Source organism: Antechinus flavipes, chromosome 1, assembly GCF_016432865.1.
Source record: "Antechinus flavipes isolate AdamAnt ecotype Samford, QLD, Australia chromosome 1, AdamAnt_v2, whole genome shotgun sequence".
Lineage (NCBI taxonomy): Eukaryota > Metazoa > Chordata > Mammalia > Dasyuromorphia > Dasyuridae > Antechinus > Antechinus flavipes.
In genome coordinates, this window is record NC_067398.1 from 62123149 (window position 1) to 62140454 (window position 17306).

Consider the following 17306-nt stretch of genomic DNA (forward strand, 5'->3'; position numbering starts at 1 on the left):
ATATAAAGGAGGGAAAGGTATAGGTAAGATTTATGTACTATATCACACACAAATGCAATTCAATGTCTGTAGTTTGTTTATTAGCTAAATGTGAAATCATGTTTATTTCTAGTCCACAGGAGCAGGTTCAATGCCAAACTGTTATACTATATGCCTGGGATGTGCAACAAAATTATAAAAAAAAAAAAATCACAGGATCATAGGATTAACAATAAGATGCACTTCCCTCTCTTAAAATTGTTTTTAAAATATGTAATTTTTCTGTCCTCTACATCTTGCACTAAAGTGAAACTGGCAGATTTTAAGGCAAGATCAAGGAAAGATTTTTCCTTTTCTTTATGACAAAATCTTAAGATTTAGACTTCTCTGGGCCTTAAAGATCCTCTATATTAAGCCTCATACTTTGCAAATAAGGAAGCGGAGGCCCAGAGCCTTTAAGCGACTTGTCCAAAGTTGCATAGGCAGAGAGCCAGGATTTGAATTCAGATCTTCTGAGGCCAGGCCTCTTTCTATTCTACTATGCCAATTCTTCAAAATGAAATGGATGGCTGGTGTTTGGCTTGCCAGTAATCAAGTAACATCCCCTAAGAATAAAAAAGGAAATACCTGAGAAAATCACTCATTGTCAGTTATCAAAAGAACCTCAATTATTTATGGCAATGAATGATGATAGCACATGAACACAATGAAGTTCTAGAAAATCTGTTTCATAATTTCAGCTTCTATCAAATTCTTAACTGGAAGAATTAACAAGTTGCTAAAATCTCAAGACAGGTGTTTCTTTTTCCCTTCTTTCCAATGGAGAAGTTATTAATAAGCAGTAAAAGGGTCATAAGGTAAAATAACAATATGTAGACAAAATTTGAGCAAAGAACAGGTTGGATAATAAATTTTTGAAAAAGTAAGAATTTATTAGAATTATAAATTTCAAGCAAGAAAATGCTTTTAAAATTGCAGAAAAATCCTATTTTAAAATGAGACAAAATTCAGTATCTTTAAAAAAAAAAAAAAGGATCAATAAACTGTTTAGATGTCAATTTTCCACCATCTTCAACTTCACTTAAATATGTGTATAAATGAAAACTATTCCTAAAATATTTAATATACATTTTCATAGATGGAGGTGCCTTTAATTTCCTCTCTATTTGGCACCTGCCATTTGGTGATAACTCTTTTGCTCTTCTTGCCCCTAGAAATAGGCAAATCTTTTTTTTTTTTTTTTAATAACTTTCCTTACAAATAAAAAAACAGATGTCACTTTTGTGTACAAGTTTCACTCTCCAAAAGAAAATAACAATTTCCAAGGGAGCAAGATAAGTGAGGCAAAAAGCAATGAGGAATGAGATTAAATTAATTATACTCAACATGTATCTTTTTAAAATCAAAATTCTGGAACTGAGTCTTCAGATGAATCAGGGAAAAAACTGCTCTAATGTTAAGATCTTCAAAGAAGTAATATATATAAAAAAGTTATAGTCTATGTCCATCCAGAAATGGAAAGATGGAAGTTAAGATGAACTACTAATAAAAACTTGATGGCAAATAAGACTTAGTGGGCATACCTGATACCCGGTGATCTGATTTTCAGAACTGGAATGTCAATACTGATGTAAAAATCTATATAAGAGAAATAGGAAGTAGAGGTAGAGGGGTTGTACCACACTACAATTAAAATATTTACAATACCACTGTCATGCAATATGAAAATGAAGGTGGTGGTGGCGATGGTGAAATAATCTGGGTAGGAACACAAGGAATGTACAACTACAGTTAGCATCTGATTCAGACCAGGTGATACGAAGAAAAGTCAAAGATACTTGAATATATCAAAAAGGTTCTTCCATACAAAATTTTGTTCTACAAAATGAAGAAAATAATGAGACTTTTTTCAAAGGAGCCCAAACCTGTGAATTCACTAATCACTCCTGGTACAATGTAGACTGACCTTTGCTCAGCAATTTTTGGCTTTAAAGAGTTGCCAGAGGAATTAAAAGTTTAATTTGTCCAGGGTCATTCAGACAGGGTGTGTCAGAAGGGAGATCTGAATTTAGGAGTTGAGGACACCAAATCCAGCTCACCATCCATGCTATGCTGGACATTATCCTGGAGTTTAGGTTTCTATTTTGAAGACAACAGGAAAGTTACAAGTCACCTGAGCTGGAACAGAGTCTAGAGAGCAAGATGGTTCAACACCAAAGTACTACATTTAAGAAACAGTGAGGAAAATTAAGAAACTTAGCTGAACCTCAAATAAGGGAGATAGAAGAACCTACAAAAGAAATTAAAAAGCCAAAGGGTTACTTGGAAAAAATGTTTTATTGGAAAAGAATGGGGGGGAAGGGGAGAATGCCAATATACATTCTTGAGCTGTGGCTCAGTGTTTTTAAAAGCATGTTGTTTTCTTTCATTAGAATGTAAATTCCTCTAGGGGGACTTTTTTCCTTTGGGTTGCTATATATTCTGCACCTAGCACAGTGCTCAGCACACAGTAGATACTTAAAAACTTAGTACTGAAACTTTGCTTGAGAGAATGTGAAATAGAGGAAATAACTGAGCAAATAAGAAATAATGGAAAAGCTAAATAAGGAAAAAATATCAGAATGCTAAACTTTTATTTTATTCATTCTCTTAAAAAAAAAAAAACTTTGTTATAAGGGAAAGCTCTATGGATGGGAAGGGGAGAGAGACTTTTTGGAAATGAATGTAATGTTATAAAGGCATCATTTAAAATTTCTACATACATATATGAGAAAAGGAAGATTTACTGAGAACTTTCAATAAAGACAAAGATTCAGAAAATAGATTTTGTAAGCAATAATTCAAATTAATATAGCATTTTAAAATTTACAGAGAACTTTTCTTGACAACTACCTTGTGATAAAGGTAAGTATAGCTAATGATAAATAATGTACTGAAAAAAACCACAAAGCAGAGTGCTACTGTATTAAATAGTAACAACTCAAGGAAATTCCAGGCAATCAAACTAGTGAAGGAACAGAAGGAATCAGTATGAAAAGTTCAAAGGCATATGAAGTTAAATCATAACCCACAATCACAATGTTGATTCCTCCTTTTCCCTGGTCCCTGACTATCCCAGAATCCATCCACAACACACAACGGGATGGAAGGATCTGCCATCGTCCTCACAAGGCATTTTCATCCTTTGCTTTTCCTTTTTCCAAAGGAGCCTGAATGCTCACATGGTTTGAATGAGATTGACGCCCACAACTACCAAGCTTGCCACTGGCTCTGTCTCTCAAACTGAGAGTTCCCTGACTTAATGTTAAACCTGAAGAAGCCCAGGCTAGGCATTGGCCATGCCTGTGGGCCAGCAGGACTTCAGGCTTTTCCATTTGCCTACAGCTGATCTTCCTTTTATGTGTTATCTTCCCCTTCTCCTGCGTGAGTTCTTGGAAAGCAAGAACTGTCTCCATTTTTCCATTTATATCCCCAACATTTAACACAGTGCTCAGCACATAGTAAATGCTTTAAAAAAGCTCATTCATCCCCTTGAACAGGAATAATGGGACAAGCTATGTAAAGAAAAATTTAGGCAAGATGGTGGGAAAGAAGACTAAACTAGGTTTTGGAATAATCTACAAGAATAAAGAATTCAAAATCCAATCTCCTATAGTGAAAAACCAATAAGAATGTTAAATATGGGAAAATTCAGAACATAATAAAAGTAAACTAGAAAGAAGATGTATTTATAAATCAAGTAGTAGCAATTCATAACTAGAAAACAATGTTACTTAGGTAACTCATCCAACCAACATTACTAGAATTATAGATCTACTACAGAAAAGTTGTCCTCAGATGATTACATTATATAAGAAAGGTTTCCCAACATCAAGTTTACTAATTACCTTGAGTTCCTGTAGCTGATCAGGCTCATAAAGTTTGGGAGACAATGCTTGAGCCAGGAAGGCATCAAGTTCCTGGCGCCGCAGTATCCGTACTCCTGGCCACTGCACCATATACCTAAAGTGGAGTTAATATGACAAGGAAAGGAATTGCTATTAAACATCTAGGATAAAATTTAAATTAAAACCAAACCAAACCAAACCAAACCAAACCACAAAACAACCCAGACTGATTTTCTGAATAAATGTGGAGTTGATATAAGGTAGGCATATCTACAAGTGTTTCTTACTAATTTACCTCTTAAGGTGATGCTATAAATCACTATCAACTTAATTATCATTTGAATGGATGAGAATGTTTTAGGATAAAAAAATAGCATGGAGTTATATTTACTCAACATTAGTATCCCTATGACTTTTAACCCCTTTTCTTCACAGTTATTATATGGAAGTATTTAAATTGCTAATGTGCAAAGTGAAAGCTATCAATTTACTATGAATGATGTTATTTACTGTAGAAAAGTGGTACCTGTCAGATATATTTAAAAAATATTTTCCAGGACAGCTAGTTAGTACAGTAAATAGAGCACCAGCCCTGAAGTCAGAAGTTCAAATCTGGTCTCAGATACTTAACATGGCCTGGCTGTGTGACCTGGACAAGTCACTTAACCCCAACTGCCTCAAGCCAAAAAAAAAAAAAAAAAAAAAAAAAAAAAAAAAAAAAAGGGAGAAGAATAACTAGATAGTCTTTCTAGATCCTTCCAAACACTTAAACTATTTCCTTTATAATGATGGTAAGTGGCAAAATTAAGATGACACATTGATCAAATACAGAGTTCAACCATAAAATCCTTATGGTTACCCATAATACTAAGCATTCCTAGCCATAGCTGGTGGTTCTTGATCAGTGACTAAAATTAATTTTGTACAATGTAATTAGGAAGGTAAATGTGTTGCAAAACAATGTATTGTTGTAAATATTTGAAATTCATATTTAATTTATTTGTTGATTCTAAGTTCAAGGCTCTTAGACTTGATTCTTTTCTTTGGTTTTACTTTGAAAAATTCACAGCACAGTGTTCTTTGCAATGAAGATTCATAAGCATGTTCATAATCAGAAGGAAGTGTAGCATACTCTTTGAGAATAACTACTCTAGACCAGGTGTATCAAACTCAAAAAGAAATGAGAGCCATTGAACTGTACATTAGGAATCCTGTGGACTAAACTTAGAAAGCTATATATTCATTATCGATATTTTATTGTTTTTAAAAAATTTATTGTAACTATTTTCCAAATACATTTTAATTTGGTTCAGCAGCACTCAGGAATGTTTGGGCTGTGTATGGTGTATGGGCACTGGGTTTGACAGCTCTCTCCTATAGACAATCAATATTTACAAAAGGATTGAATTGGGCTTAGGGAAATATTAGAGTCTGGGGGAACCAACTACATGGGCTTCTAGTATCCCAGTCAGAGAGAGAGAGAAACAGAGAGAAAGAGAGACAGGCAACTATGTCAAATTCAAATAGAAAGGATCCCACTGGCTGCACATTGTCTTAGAAAACCATAAATTAACATTATTTATATTATATTTATTTTGCTAAACACTTCCCATTACATTTTAATTTCTTCACAGATAGCACTGGGAGTTGGTCTGACTTAGGTCAAATATTAGCTACTATTTAAGACCTTTTCTGAAGCCCCAGTTATGAGAGCCATTCCTCAAAGAACTTCTATTTGCCTTCAATATGCTTGTATGTTTACCAATAATATATGGATTAGGAAGAGCTCTACAGTACAGTGGATAGAATGCATGGTCTGGAGTCAGGAAGATTTGAGTGCAAATCTGGCCTCAGACTCTTACCAGCTATGTGACCCAAGGGAAGTACCTTAACCTTGTTTGCCTCAGTTTCCCTATGTGTAAAATAAGCAGGAGAAGGAAATGGCAAACCACTCCAGTGTCTTCATAAGAAAACCCCAAATGGGGCCACAGAAAATTAGACAAAGTGAAATGACCGAACAACAAGTATTCCTTGGCCCTGACAACATACAAGTTGCTTGAGGGCAGAAAATGCTGGGTTTTATATTTGTGTTTCCAATGCCAAGCATTTAATATGTGTTTTTTGAATGACTGGCCTCTCCTTCTTTCTTTTATATAAACTGAAAAGTAATTAAATTATTATAATTTTTGATTATCAAAATTAACAAGCATTTATTAAGTACCATGCTATGTACTAAGGGGAAAACAAACAAAAACATTACATGAGAAAGTTTCCAATAGTCCTTGTCAATTTTGGGGAAAAAAGTTTCTAATTTCTGAAGTGCTATCTATATTTCTTAACCTTTCTCTATTCTTGAAAAAAAAAATGCTTTCCATAATTTAACATCGGAATAAGGGTCAACTGCCAATATACAAATGGTATCTTCTTTTTGTGTGCAGAGGTGAATATCTGAAAACAATCTTTTTTACTTTTTGTAGAAATGTATTTCATTTTCAAAAACTTGCCAGTAGCTTCTAACACATGCTAAGATTGAGACAAGTCAGGAGACCTTTTTACCACCATGTTTTAGAACATTGTGATAAAGATCAGTAATTTAATTTTCAATTCTGAATGCTCTCCCTTTTATCTTTCCTCTATCACTCGATGAGAAAACAGGAAAAAACACAAACTGCTACATATATAATGAAAATTCCTGTATTAGCCATGTAATAAAAAATAAGCTCCAATTTGTACTCTGAGTCCAATATCTTATATACTATCTGGAGACAGTGACCATGTTTTATCATTAGTCTTCTGAAACTGGAGCTGGTCTATATTGCTTGTCTTTATAATACTGTTGTTACCCACATAAAATGCTGTGCTTGTTCTGCTCATTTCATTTTGAATAGCCTAGTTCAGGAGTCCTCAAACTGTGGCCCGCGGCCACATGCGGCAGCTGAGGACATTTATCCCTCTCAACCAGGCCTATGAAGTTTCTTTATTTAAAGGCCCACAAACAAAGTTTTTTGTTTTTACTATAGTCCGGCCTCCAACAGTCTGAGGGACAGTGAACTGGCCCCCTATTTAAAAAGTTTGAGGACCGCTGGCATAGTTCATACAAGTCTTTCCAGGTTTCTCTGAAATCATTTCCTTCACCATTTCTTATAGTACAACACTATTTCACCACACTTATAAACCTTAATAATCTCCAGCTGTTCTCCAGCAGAGAGAGGGATATCCCTTTAGTTTCCAATTCTTTGTTACCACTATAAAAGCTTTTAAACACATTTTGGTACACACAGTTCTTTGTCTCTTAATCCAAACTCTTTGAAATAAATACCTAGTATTAGAGTTTGCTTACCTTAAGGCCATATTTCCAAAATGCTTTCCAGAATGGCTGCATTATTACAGAGATTACCAACAGTACACTGATAAACCTATTTTTCCACAGTTCCTTTAGAATTTGTCATTTTCCATTATTGTCAACTTTGCCAATCTAAATAGTGTGAGATGGTAGCTCAGAATTGTTTTAATTTGTACTTATCTTCTTATTAATGATTTAGATAACTTTTTTTTAAAATTACTATTTAAAGTTTGGATTATTTCCTCTGAAAATTCTCCATTCATATCCTTTGGGTATATAACAATTAGATAATGATTCTTATTCTTTTACATTTAATTGACTTCTCTACCTATCTTAGAAATGAGACCTTTATCCAGAAAATTAGCTACAAACATTATTTCTCCAATTTCCGCTTCTCTTTTAATTTTTGTTGCCATGGTTTTGTTTGTTCAAAAGCTTTTTATTTTACTTCCTATGAGCCTTTCTTTTTTTTGTTTTGTTATGAATTCTTCATCTGACATGTAATTTTTTCCTGTGTCTCTGATTTGTCTATGATGCCAGCCTGTGTATGTTTAAATTATGTACCCATATCTGGAGCTAGGAACATAGTATAACATGCTGATTTCTGTCTAGTTCTTTTTGCTACATTGCTTTCTGGTTTTCGGTAAAGATTTTCTTAAATAGTGTGATCTTGTCCTAACACATGGGATCTTAGAATTTATCAAACAGTAGGCTATTATTTTCATTTGCTCCTGGATATTATATACTCAATAATATTAACTGATAGGCTTCTCTATTTCTTATCAATCACCAAATTGTTATTCTTTTTTCCAAGTTTTATCAAGAAATTCTTTGCTAGTTTAATTGTTATGGCACAGTAAATACATTTAAGTAGTATCATCACTAATGTTTTACTAGCTTGGCTAACCTAAAAGCAATTATTGTTTCTCCAGTTATTTAAATACCTTTATTCTTTGGGTAAAGAGTGCTTTTTAATTGTATTTTTATAGTGCCTGTGTGTCTTTAAAATTAAACTCCTAAATATTGTATAATGTCTCTAGTTATTTTAAATGCATTATCTATTTCAACTTTTTTTGTTTTTGCTGGAAATATGCAGAAATGCAGATGATTTGTAGGAATTTATTTTATATCCTGCAACTTTGCTGGTTATTGTTTGCTTTTTTTTTTTAGGGTTCAAGAAAACTATATGACTTGCAAAAATGATAATTTTATTTCCTTTTTGCCTATGTTTATTCTTTCACTTCTGTTTTCTTATCTTATCCTTACATTTCTAATATTATCTATACTGAAGAAGCAGGAATAGGTGTTGTATCTTGTTAAAAATATTTTTCTGCATCTATTAAAATAATCATATGGTTTTAAAAATATGGCCAGTTACACTTATAGTTTTCCTAATATTTATTTTTCTAAGTTAGAATTATGGAAATATCCTACTTCTTTCCTGTTCTGTTAACCTGGGCAATTTACACACATGCTTGTAAATGCTCATTTTTAATTTGTCAGTCTTATTAGCATATAGTTAGACACAATAACTATTAATATATTTTTATTCCTTTCTCATTTGGTTAGTTTATTTTTTTCATTTTTGAGACTGTCAATTTGATTTTCTTTCTTTTTAAACATCAAGTTAGCTAATGGCTTGTCTATTTTATTGGTTTTTTTTTAAGTTCCTAGATTTATTAAATCAAAGGATTTGTATTATTAAATACAAAGGCTTTTATTTTATTTAATTTCTTGATTTTCAGTATTATTATTTTAAGGTTTAATTGTTGGTTTCTTTTTTAGTTACATAACCTTTTCATTTATCTGTTCTTATCTTTCTTTTATGGTAGTGTTTATAGATACAAATTTTCCTTTAAGTAATGCTTTGACTATTATCACTAAAATGTTGGCACTGCTGTCATTTTCTACTGATGCAGTGGATAAGAACCCTGGGCCTGGAATCTGGAAGACCCGAACTGAAATTCTGCCACAAGACACTTACTAGCTATGTGAGCCTAGGCAAGTCATTTAACCTCTGCTTGGATCAATTTACTTGATTATAAAATGGGGATTATTTCAAAAACAGCTTCTTCTTAGGGTAGTTGTAGTGAAACAAGATATTTGTAAAGCACTTAGCACTGGACCTCATACACAGTATTATATAAATATTTATCCTCTCCTCTCCCTCCAATTTTTAAAGAAATCATTACTTCTATGATTTGTTTTTTGACCTGCCATTTCAGAATAAAGGTATTTAATTTTTAATTTTCATTTTCAAGGCCTTTGATTTAATACAATTTTTATGCATTATGGTCTGTAAAAGAAGATAGATTTAATATTTCTGCTTCTATATATTTTTTGTAACTTTTTATGCCTTACTACATGGTTAATTTTTGTAAAGCTACTAAATGCATCTGAGTATAAGTATCTTCTTTTTTTTTTTTTTTTTTGGGGGTTGCTATTCAATATAATCTCAAGGTCTACTATAGCTAACTTTTCTAAAATTTCATTCAGGTCTTTCTCATTTTTGGTTATATTTTTTCTAGGTCTGAAATGGAGTAAATTGAAGGTTTCCCTATTGTTACAGTTTTACTATATTCCTCCTATAACTCATTTGGCTTTTCTTTTTAAGAATTTAGATGCTATGTCTTTTGATGCATATGGTTAGTATTGATATTAATTCAGTGTCTATGGTACTTTTTGGGAATACATTCTCTATTTATCACTTGTAATCAGATCTATTTGTGCTATTGCTTTTTCTAGGAACATGATTACCATCCCTTTCTTTCTAGTTTCAGGTGTACCATAATAGATTATCCTCCAGTCATATTTCTCATAAACAACTTATTACTGAATTCTGGCTTCTAATCTATTGTGCTATTCTCTTCTGTTTAATAAGTGATTCATCATCAGTTATGATTGTTAAACTCTCTATCTTATTTTCTAACACTTTATTTTCCCCCAACCCTTCTTTTAAAAGTTTATTTTGTTGCTAATTAATCCCTTCTTTAATTTACCCTCCCTTTTATTCCTTCTCTTTCTTTCAGTCCCCTTTTTCTCTCCTGATTTTCTGTTAGATATGATCATCTTCCCCATCTTTTCAATTCTTATTTTAAGATTATCAAAATAAGAGAATCCTCAATGAACCTTACAATGAGAGAATTCTGATAGGCTACATTTATCATCTTCCTATATTAGAATACAGTTTAAACTTTAGCTCCTTCCAAATGCTTACTCATCTTTACCTTTTTTTTATGCTTTTCTTGACTTGTATTTAAGTTAAATTTTCTACTCAGCTATGGTCTTTTCATCAATAATAATCAGAATTCTTCTATGTTATTGAAGATCTATTTTTTTCCCCATAGGCCTGTATTCAATTTTGCTAGGTACAAGTTATATTTGTTTTAAGTCTAGAAATTTTGCTTCCTGGAATATTATACTCCAATTTCTCTACACTTTAAAAGTTGTGATCACTAAAACATGAAAAATCCCAACAATGGCTCCTTATTAAATGAATTTTTTCTTTCTTGCTGCTTTTGGCATTTCACCCTCTTTGAGCTAGGAGCTCTGGATTTTGGCTACAATTTTCCTGGGTATTTTCATGTTGGAATTTCTTTTAGGAAAAGACTGGTGGATCATTCAATTTCTACCTCAACCTGTGTTCAAAGAGATCTTGGCAGTATTCTTTAATAATTTCTTGAAATGTTTTTTCAAAAAGACTTTTTTTTTTGATCATGGTTTTCAGGTAGGATATTAATTCTTAAATTAATTTTCCCTGACTTGTTTTCCAGGTCAGTTGCTATGAGAAATTGTATATATTCTTTTGTTTTCTTGTGGTTTGAATAATTCGTGATATTTTATGTAGGTCTTTGTTCTATTTGGTCAGTTCGAATCTTCAAGGTGCAACTTTCTTGGATAAGGCTTTTTATCACTTAAATCCAGCTGTTCTCGTTTCCTACCTTACTTCTGCATCTCTCATTTCTTTTTCCATTTTTTTCTCAACCATTCTCATATGATTTTTAAAATCAATTTTGCTTTAAAAAGTTTTTTTTTTCCTTCCATGAATTTTTCATGGATTTGTATCCAAGTTGTATTTTTTTCTTTGAGGCTTTGCTTGTGAATGTTTTCAAGTCATTTTCTTCACTACTGTGGATTCCTTACATGCTCAATTTTCAAATAGGCTTCTTAACTCTAGATATTGAATTAGTGCTGGGCTCGGTACACTTCTAGGGAGAATATCTGTTCTGAGCTTCTGACCTCTTTCTGGGTTGGCTGCAAGCTTTCAGTTGCTTTGAAAGTAACACAATCTGGAACAAAGTCTGTTTACTGTTTTGATCTAAGCTCTGCAAGTATCTGATGCAGGTTTGGGTCTATCGATTTGTCCCTGGCTGGAAGTTTCAGTAGAATACTGAATGATTTGGCCATTTGTAACCCAGAGAAGCTCTGTAGATCCAGAGCAACAGAACTGATTGCTTTTCTCTGGATTGGGACTCTGGACTGGGGCTCTTGACTGTTACATTGCCATCTTACAAGATGGGCTATAGGCAAGAACTGAATCCTAGATACTGCTCCTGGAGGTATTCTGCTTCTGAATTTATTCTTTTTCTCAATATGCATCCAGGTCCTGCTCCTCTCCATTATCTTCATATGCAAATCTCTTCTTAGTCTAACCAAAAACTAGGTAATGAGTAACAAAGCTGCCACATGGTACTCTTTGCTGCACCCCTATAATATTTCAGGGATCCTCTAGAATCTTTTCCTACTTCATGCTTCTCTCTTGGCTTTCTTTTAGTTCCAAGATGCTAAAATGTTCCAAATATAGTGAGCTCCTGGTCAGATAATATCTATCATGTCTTTAAGACTCTTTTGGGCTAGAAAAATGACTTAGTGACTTTTTTCTTAGTTTTCCCAATCAGAACTTGGTCTGGTGTGTTTTCTAGATCTTTGTAGAGGAGCTAGGGTATAATATACTTCTTCCTTTTCAACTACTATAACCTTCTCACCAGTCCCATTTTCCACAGGAAGAAACTGATATGTGGAGAATGATTTAACCAAAGTCAAATGAGATAATAAGGAAGAGGACTAAGATTTGAAACTATGCCTATATCTAATCTAGTATTCTTTCCACCAACCACTAGTGCCAAAATATACCACTATTCACTTAGATATTGGGGCATTGGAACACTTGACTACCATAAATGTCTTTTAAAATGATTATCTCTCTAGCCTTTTCTTCACAACAAATTTTTTAAAAAGGCCATTTTTTTCACATGATTTCTGACAAATTTTCCACTTTTTTTGTTACAAATCAATTCATTTACTGGGAAATTCTGAAAATTCTGCAAATATTAAGAAAGAACACTTTTCAGAAATCTACTTACAATCTCAGAATTACCTATGTCATCAACATTGTTCAACCATCAGATTCAAACCTTATACATGTGTCTGATACATCTCAATCTTTTGATTCTGTAAAACCTTAATTCTCTCTGAAATGACTTCCAAATAATCCTTTCCCTACCGCTGCTGAGGCCCTTATGTTCTAATTTGGGTCTTCTTAACCTTCACTCAGAATTATCAATGGAGTAATTTTCTAAATGATCTTTCTGCCTTCCATCCCAGTCCCTTACAATTCAGCTTTCATTACTCTTGTCACAACTTTTTTTTTTCTAAAATGACTAATGATCACCACAAAAACACTTCTGAATTAAGGATAGGGCATCTATGCAAAAATCACATAAAAAGAAATTAATTTATTTATTTTCCAGATGGTCAGCTAATTTTTCTGGTAGTATCAAAACAATATTAGAATTATAAGATGAAAATGTACTAGTGGAGGTTACATTAAGGACTACAATTTTTTATTTTTGTGTGCATATAACTAGATTTTTGAAGGCTCTACTGAACTCTATTAAAATCCTTCCAACCAGGAAAGGTTCGCAGTATGGACGAGCAATGAATGGACTTTGTATCTTGTCATACAACGAAAAGCTTAGTTAAGAAGAAGCTCATGATCTGAAGGTTGACCATCAAGAGATGAAGTAGGCTTTTAAAAAATGTCAGTAGAGAGTATCCACCCTGTCAAAGATGGATTTTTTTTTTTAAGTACTAAAGAAATTTTAGCTAGATTATAATCCTTGGAGAGCAAAGACTACCTTATTTATCCTTATATTTCTATCAGTGTCTACTACAATGCTTCCCACATAGCATATGTCCAGTAAATATGTCTTTAGAATTCTAGAGTGATTTAATCCATTCACAATCTTTTGACTACTACTCTATGTCAATTTCTTCTAAAGCTTTATTTTTAGTTGGAGCTCAGTATAACTGAGCTAAAGGCATACTTCTAACTAGATGTCTTGTTCACATCATCAGTTCAACATATCAAAAACTAAAATCATGTAGCCTCCAAACCTTCTTCTACCTTATTTTCACTTTTCCTGTTTTTCAGTTGTTTTGACTTCTTTCTTTTGCTTTGTTCCTACCATCTGGTCAATCTTCAAATTCTATTCATTTTACTATTACAATCTATTGCATATTACCTTTTTTTAATTTCTACTTCAAACACGGTAAATGATATTCTCATTGCAATCTATACTATATCCTACTGATCTTGAAACAAGAGCTCCAATCATATCATACCCCTTTTATTTTCAACTGTTCTCCAATGACTACTTAGCAAACCCCAAAGTCTTTAACTTGGTTAATATACAAAATCTTCAATTTATTTTTTCCTTCTCAACTCTTTATTATTTCCCATATCATCAGAAGATATAGGCAATTTGATCACACAAAACAGACTATCTGCTTTCTCAGGTCTATTTCTTTCCTCCTAATTAGAAATCCCTTTATCTTCACCTGATTAAATTTTATTTAGCTTTCCAGAATCTTGCTCAAACACTATTTCCTCCATGACACTTCTATTTGTCTTCCCCTTTGCCCAACGACTCAAAAGTTGGAAATGCTTATTCTTCCTCTGAAATCTTATAGCTCTGAAATTGTCAGATGAGACAAACTTCATCTCACAGATAAGGATTCCAAGATCCAGAAAGATTAGAAGCCCTGTTCAAGCTACACAACTGATGAACAGCAAAGGTCATGGCAAGACTTAGGTTTCCTACCTCTGAATTACCTCCTACAGATAGGATATGCTGGGACCCAAAGAGTCACTTATCTTCTAAAGTCAGGGCTTTTTCCATTACTCAAGCAAGGTCAAGGAACCTATTATTTAACTAAGAGAGACAGGATGTGTAGACAAATATAGCTGATAAAAGGGAGAATATGGCAAGGGCAAAAAACTTGGCAAAATGCTAGGAACTGTGAGGAAAAAGTGAATAATTTTTACCAAAGTCAAGGGAGAAAGAGTCAATGAAAGTTTCATATGGAAACTGGGCCTCGAAGAAAGCTAGAGATCGAGGAAATCTTGCCATTAGCCATGTCCCCTATGCATAGAATGTATTTCAAGATTTGTTCAATGAAACGAATGAAAATAACATTCTGAATTTCCTGATTCACTTAAGTTTTACTTTAGTATTAATTCACATTTAACTTAACTGTAATAAAGTGATAAATACTAACCGTAATACACAGCAGAGCACCATAAGGTGAGTGGGCACATTAGTTGGATTGAGCATTGCTGGTGTATCTGATCTCATACAGGCCAAAAATGCTCTCATTCTTCTATTCTTATCTTCCACTGCTTTTCCCAGCCATAATTTCTTCAGGTTGGGACAGGTCCACTCCCTGAATGCAAGTGCTTCCACTAGTTCTGGTGTTTGGGGAGATTTTCCTTTGTAAGCAGCCCATTCTTTAATTATCACTGGCGAGACTACAGGAAAGAAAAAAGTACAAAAAAGCCTCTTATAGTGTCTACTTTTGTGTACTTTAAATTTAGCACACAAAAACCACAATAATTATTCTTGGGCACTTTAAATCTTGTTAGTAATGGGAAAACCAAGCTCCAAACAAAAAATTTAAGTACTTTTTTGCATATTGAATATTACGCAATAAATAAATCACTTAGGATATTGGTAGAGAAGTACATATTGAACAGTTAGAGAAGATACAAAATCTTTTGCAATGGAAATATAAAACTATTTCTCCTCCAAAGACCTGCTAATGACAAGAAACATCCCAACTGACTTTTTGTTTTAATTATTTTTACCTAACAAGTTAATAATATAATTTATATACTTTAGTTTATAAAGCATTGCAAAACCACCACACCCCTTAGGACACACTGCAATTAATTTACAAGACTTAATTTCTCTCCTTTTATATCCTTTTATACAGCTACTAGAAAGGAGTCTAAATTTCCTTTCATTCTCCTTTTATCTAAGGTTCTCTAAATTTACAGACACAGAATTATTATTGTCTCATTTTAAAGACTGGCAAGTAATAATAATTTAGTAACTGGCTCAAAACCACCTAAGTGTTCAATTATATATAAAACTCAAGAATCTGAAATTTCAAACCAAATAGGAACAAATTAAAATAAATTAAGTTTAAATACAAAATAAATGACATATTAAAAGTTTTTCACTTTAAAAAGTAAAAAGTTTTATGTTGATGTAAAACAAAAACAAAGGCTATATACTAACAAAAAATTTTTTTAAAGGAAAGGGGAAGATATTAGCAGCAATAAATAATACTTATAAAAACCATACACACACACACATTTCCAAACTTCCAAATTATGCATAGACCCATATTAGGCAAATTACAATACAATTACTCTCTATCACCTAGAAGCAAATTAAATTCTCAAAGAATTATTAATTTAAACATGTTTTTAAAATTTCACCCCAAACCCAAAAAACGATAATAAATAATTTGTTTTACTTGTATAACTAGCAAGGAGATTTTTGAAGCTAGCACAGACCAGGCCAACTACAAAAGTACAACTAGAGCTGGCTAAATATAGATAACTAAACATGACAACTTAGGCTGAATAGAAAACATAGCATATTGTAAGCACTTAATACTTGATTGACTCATACCATAAATTCTAATTTTAGCATCAGTGCATCCTATAAAAGTAATAATCATACTCTTGTATTGAGGATTTCATAAAGCAAAGTCCACTATGTTAATAGATGAACTACACCAAAAAAACATTCTGAAGCAGAGATGTTGATACCAGAACTAATCAATGAATGACTGCTTAATTACTATTTTAATACAGATTATGATCTTTCATAAAATAAAGTGAAAAATTAGACTTGACACCAAAGTATTCCACCAGCAAAATAAATAAATAAATAAAAGTAAATCTTTAAGACTTTTTCAAAGATTTAAGTAACTTCAGTAAGTCATATAATGACATAGCAAGAATGATAGAGCCTAATCTTATAAGTCATTCCATTTCCTAATGATTAATCAACATTACTTGCCATTTCATTTAAAACTGATCTTTTTAATGACTACATCAGACAAACATAAAAGAAATACTTCTCTTATTATTTTACTACTGCTATCATTTGAAAAGTTTCTTTTATCTTTTGAAATTTTCTGAATATATTCAAGAAACTTTATTCAGGGGGTAAAAGGTTTGTGATCTATGTCAGTATAAGGAGTAAAGATATTGATAAAATTATGGATCTTTTATACATACAAGTATTTATGTTTTGGAAAGATTTTGAAAGAAAAGTTTTAGACATCTCACATTATTTTGTCAGTATGTGTATATATCTGTACATACATGTATACAGGCACATTTATAGGTATTATCAATATTCAGAAGAGCTACATACAAACTAAGAAAAAAAAATGACACAACTTGTTCCTGCCCTTAGGCTCACACTCTAATAATCATTCAGGTTTTATAAACTGTAATCAGAAAACCAGGTTTTCATTTTTCTGAGTCAAGTACTATAAAATGTTAAAAAAAAAAAAAAGCAATCTAAGTGGTGTCTGCTAAATACAGAATATTGACAATATTTCTTTCAAAGTCTTTTTATATATGTCATCGTTACATACCATGGGGAAAAAAAAAGCAGTTTGTATTAATTTTATCAGATCCTTGATATTAAAGGAAGACTAGCTTTTCTAGAAATGTACCTGTTTCAATACTACAGGATGTAAATACACCAACTTATATGCCTTTATCCTTGATT

At 32.4% G+C, this 17306-nt stretch overlaps 1 protein-coding gene across 2 annotated transcripts in view; it reads right to left on the minus strand.

The window, feature by feature from the left end:
• The window catches only part of FAM120A (family with sequence similarity 120A), a 147733-nt gene that overhangs the window by 27430 nt on the left and 102997 nt on the right, over positions 1-17306 (minus strand). For both annotated transcript variants that reach the window (XM_051983906.1, XM_051983899.1), the window contains exons 11-12: positions 14770-15019; positions 3867-3981 (exon numbers count right to left, since the gene is read on the minus strand). In XM_051983906.1, the coding sequence (XP_051839866.1) occupies positions 3867-3981; positions 14770-15019 (365 nt within the window). The remainder of the gene's footprint in view (positions 1-3866; positions 3982-14769; positions 15020-17306) is intronic.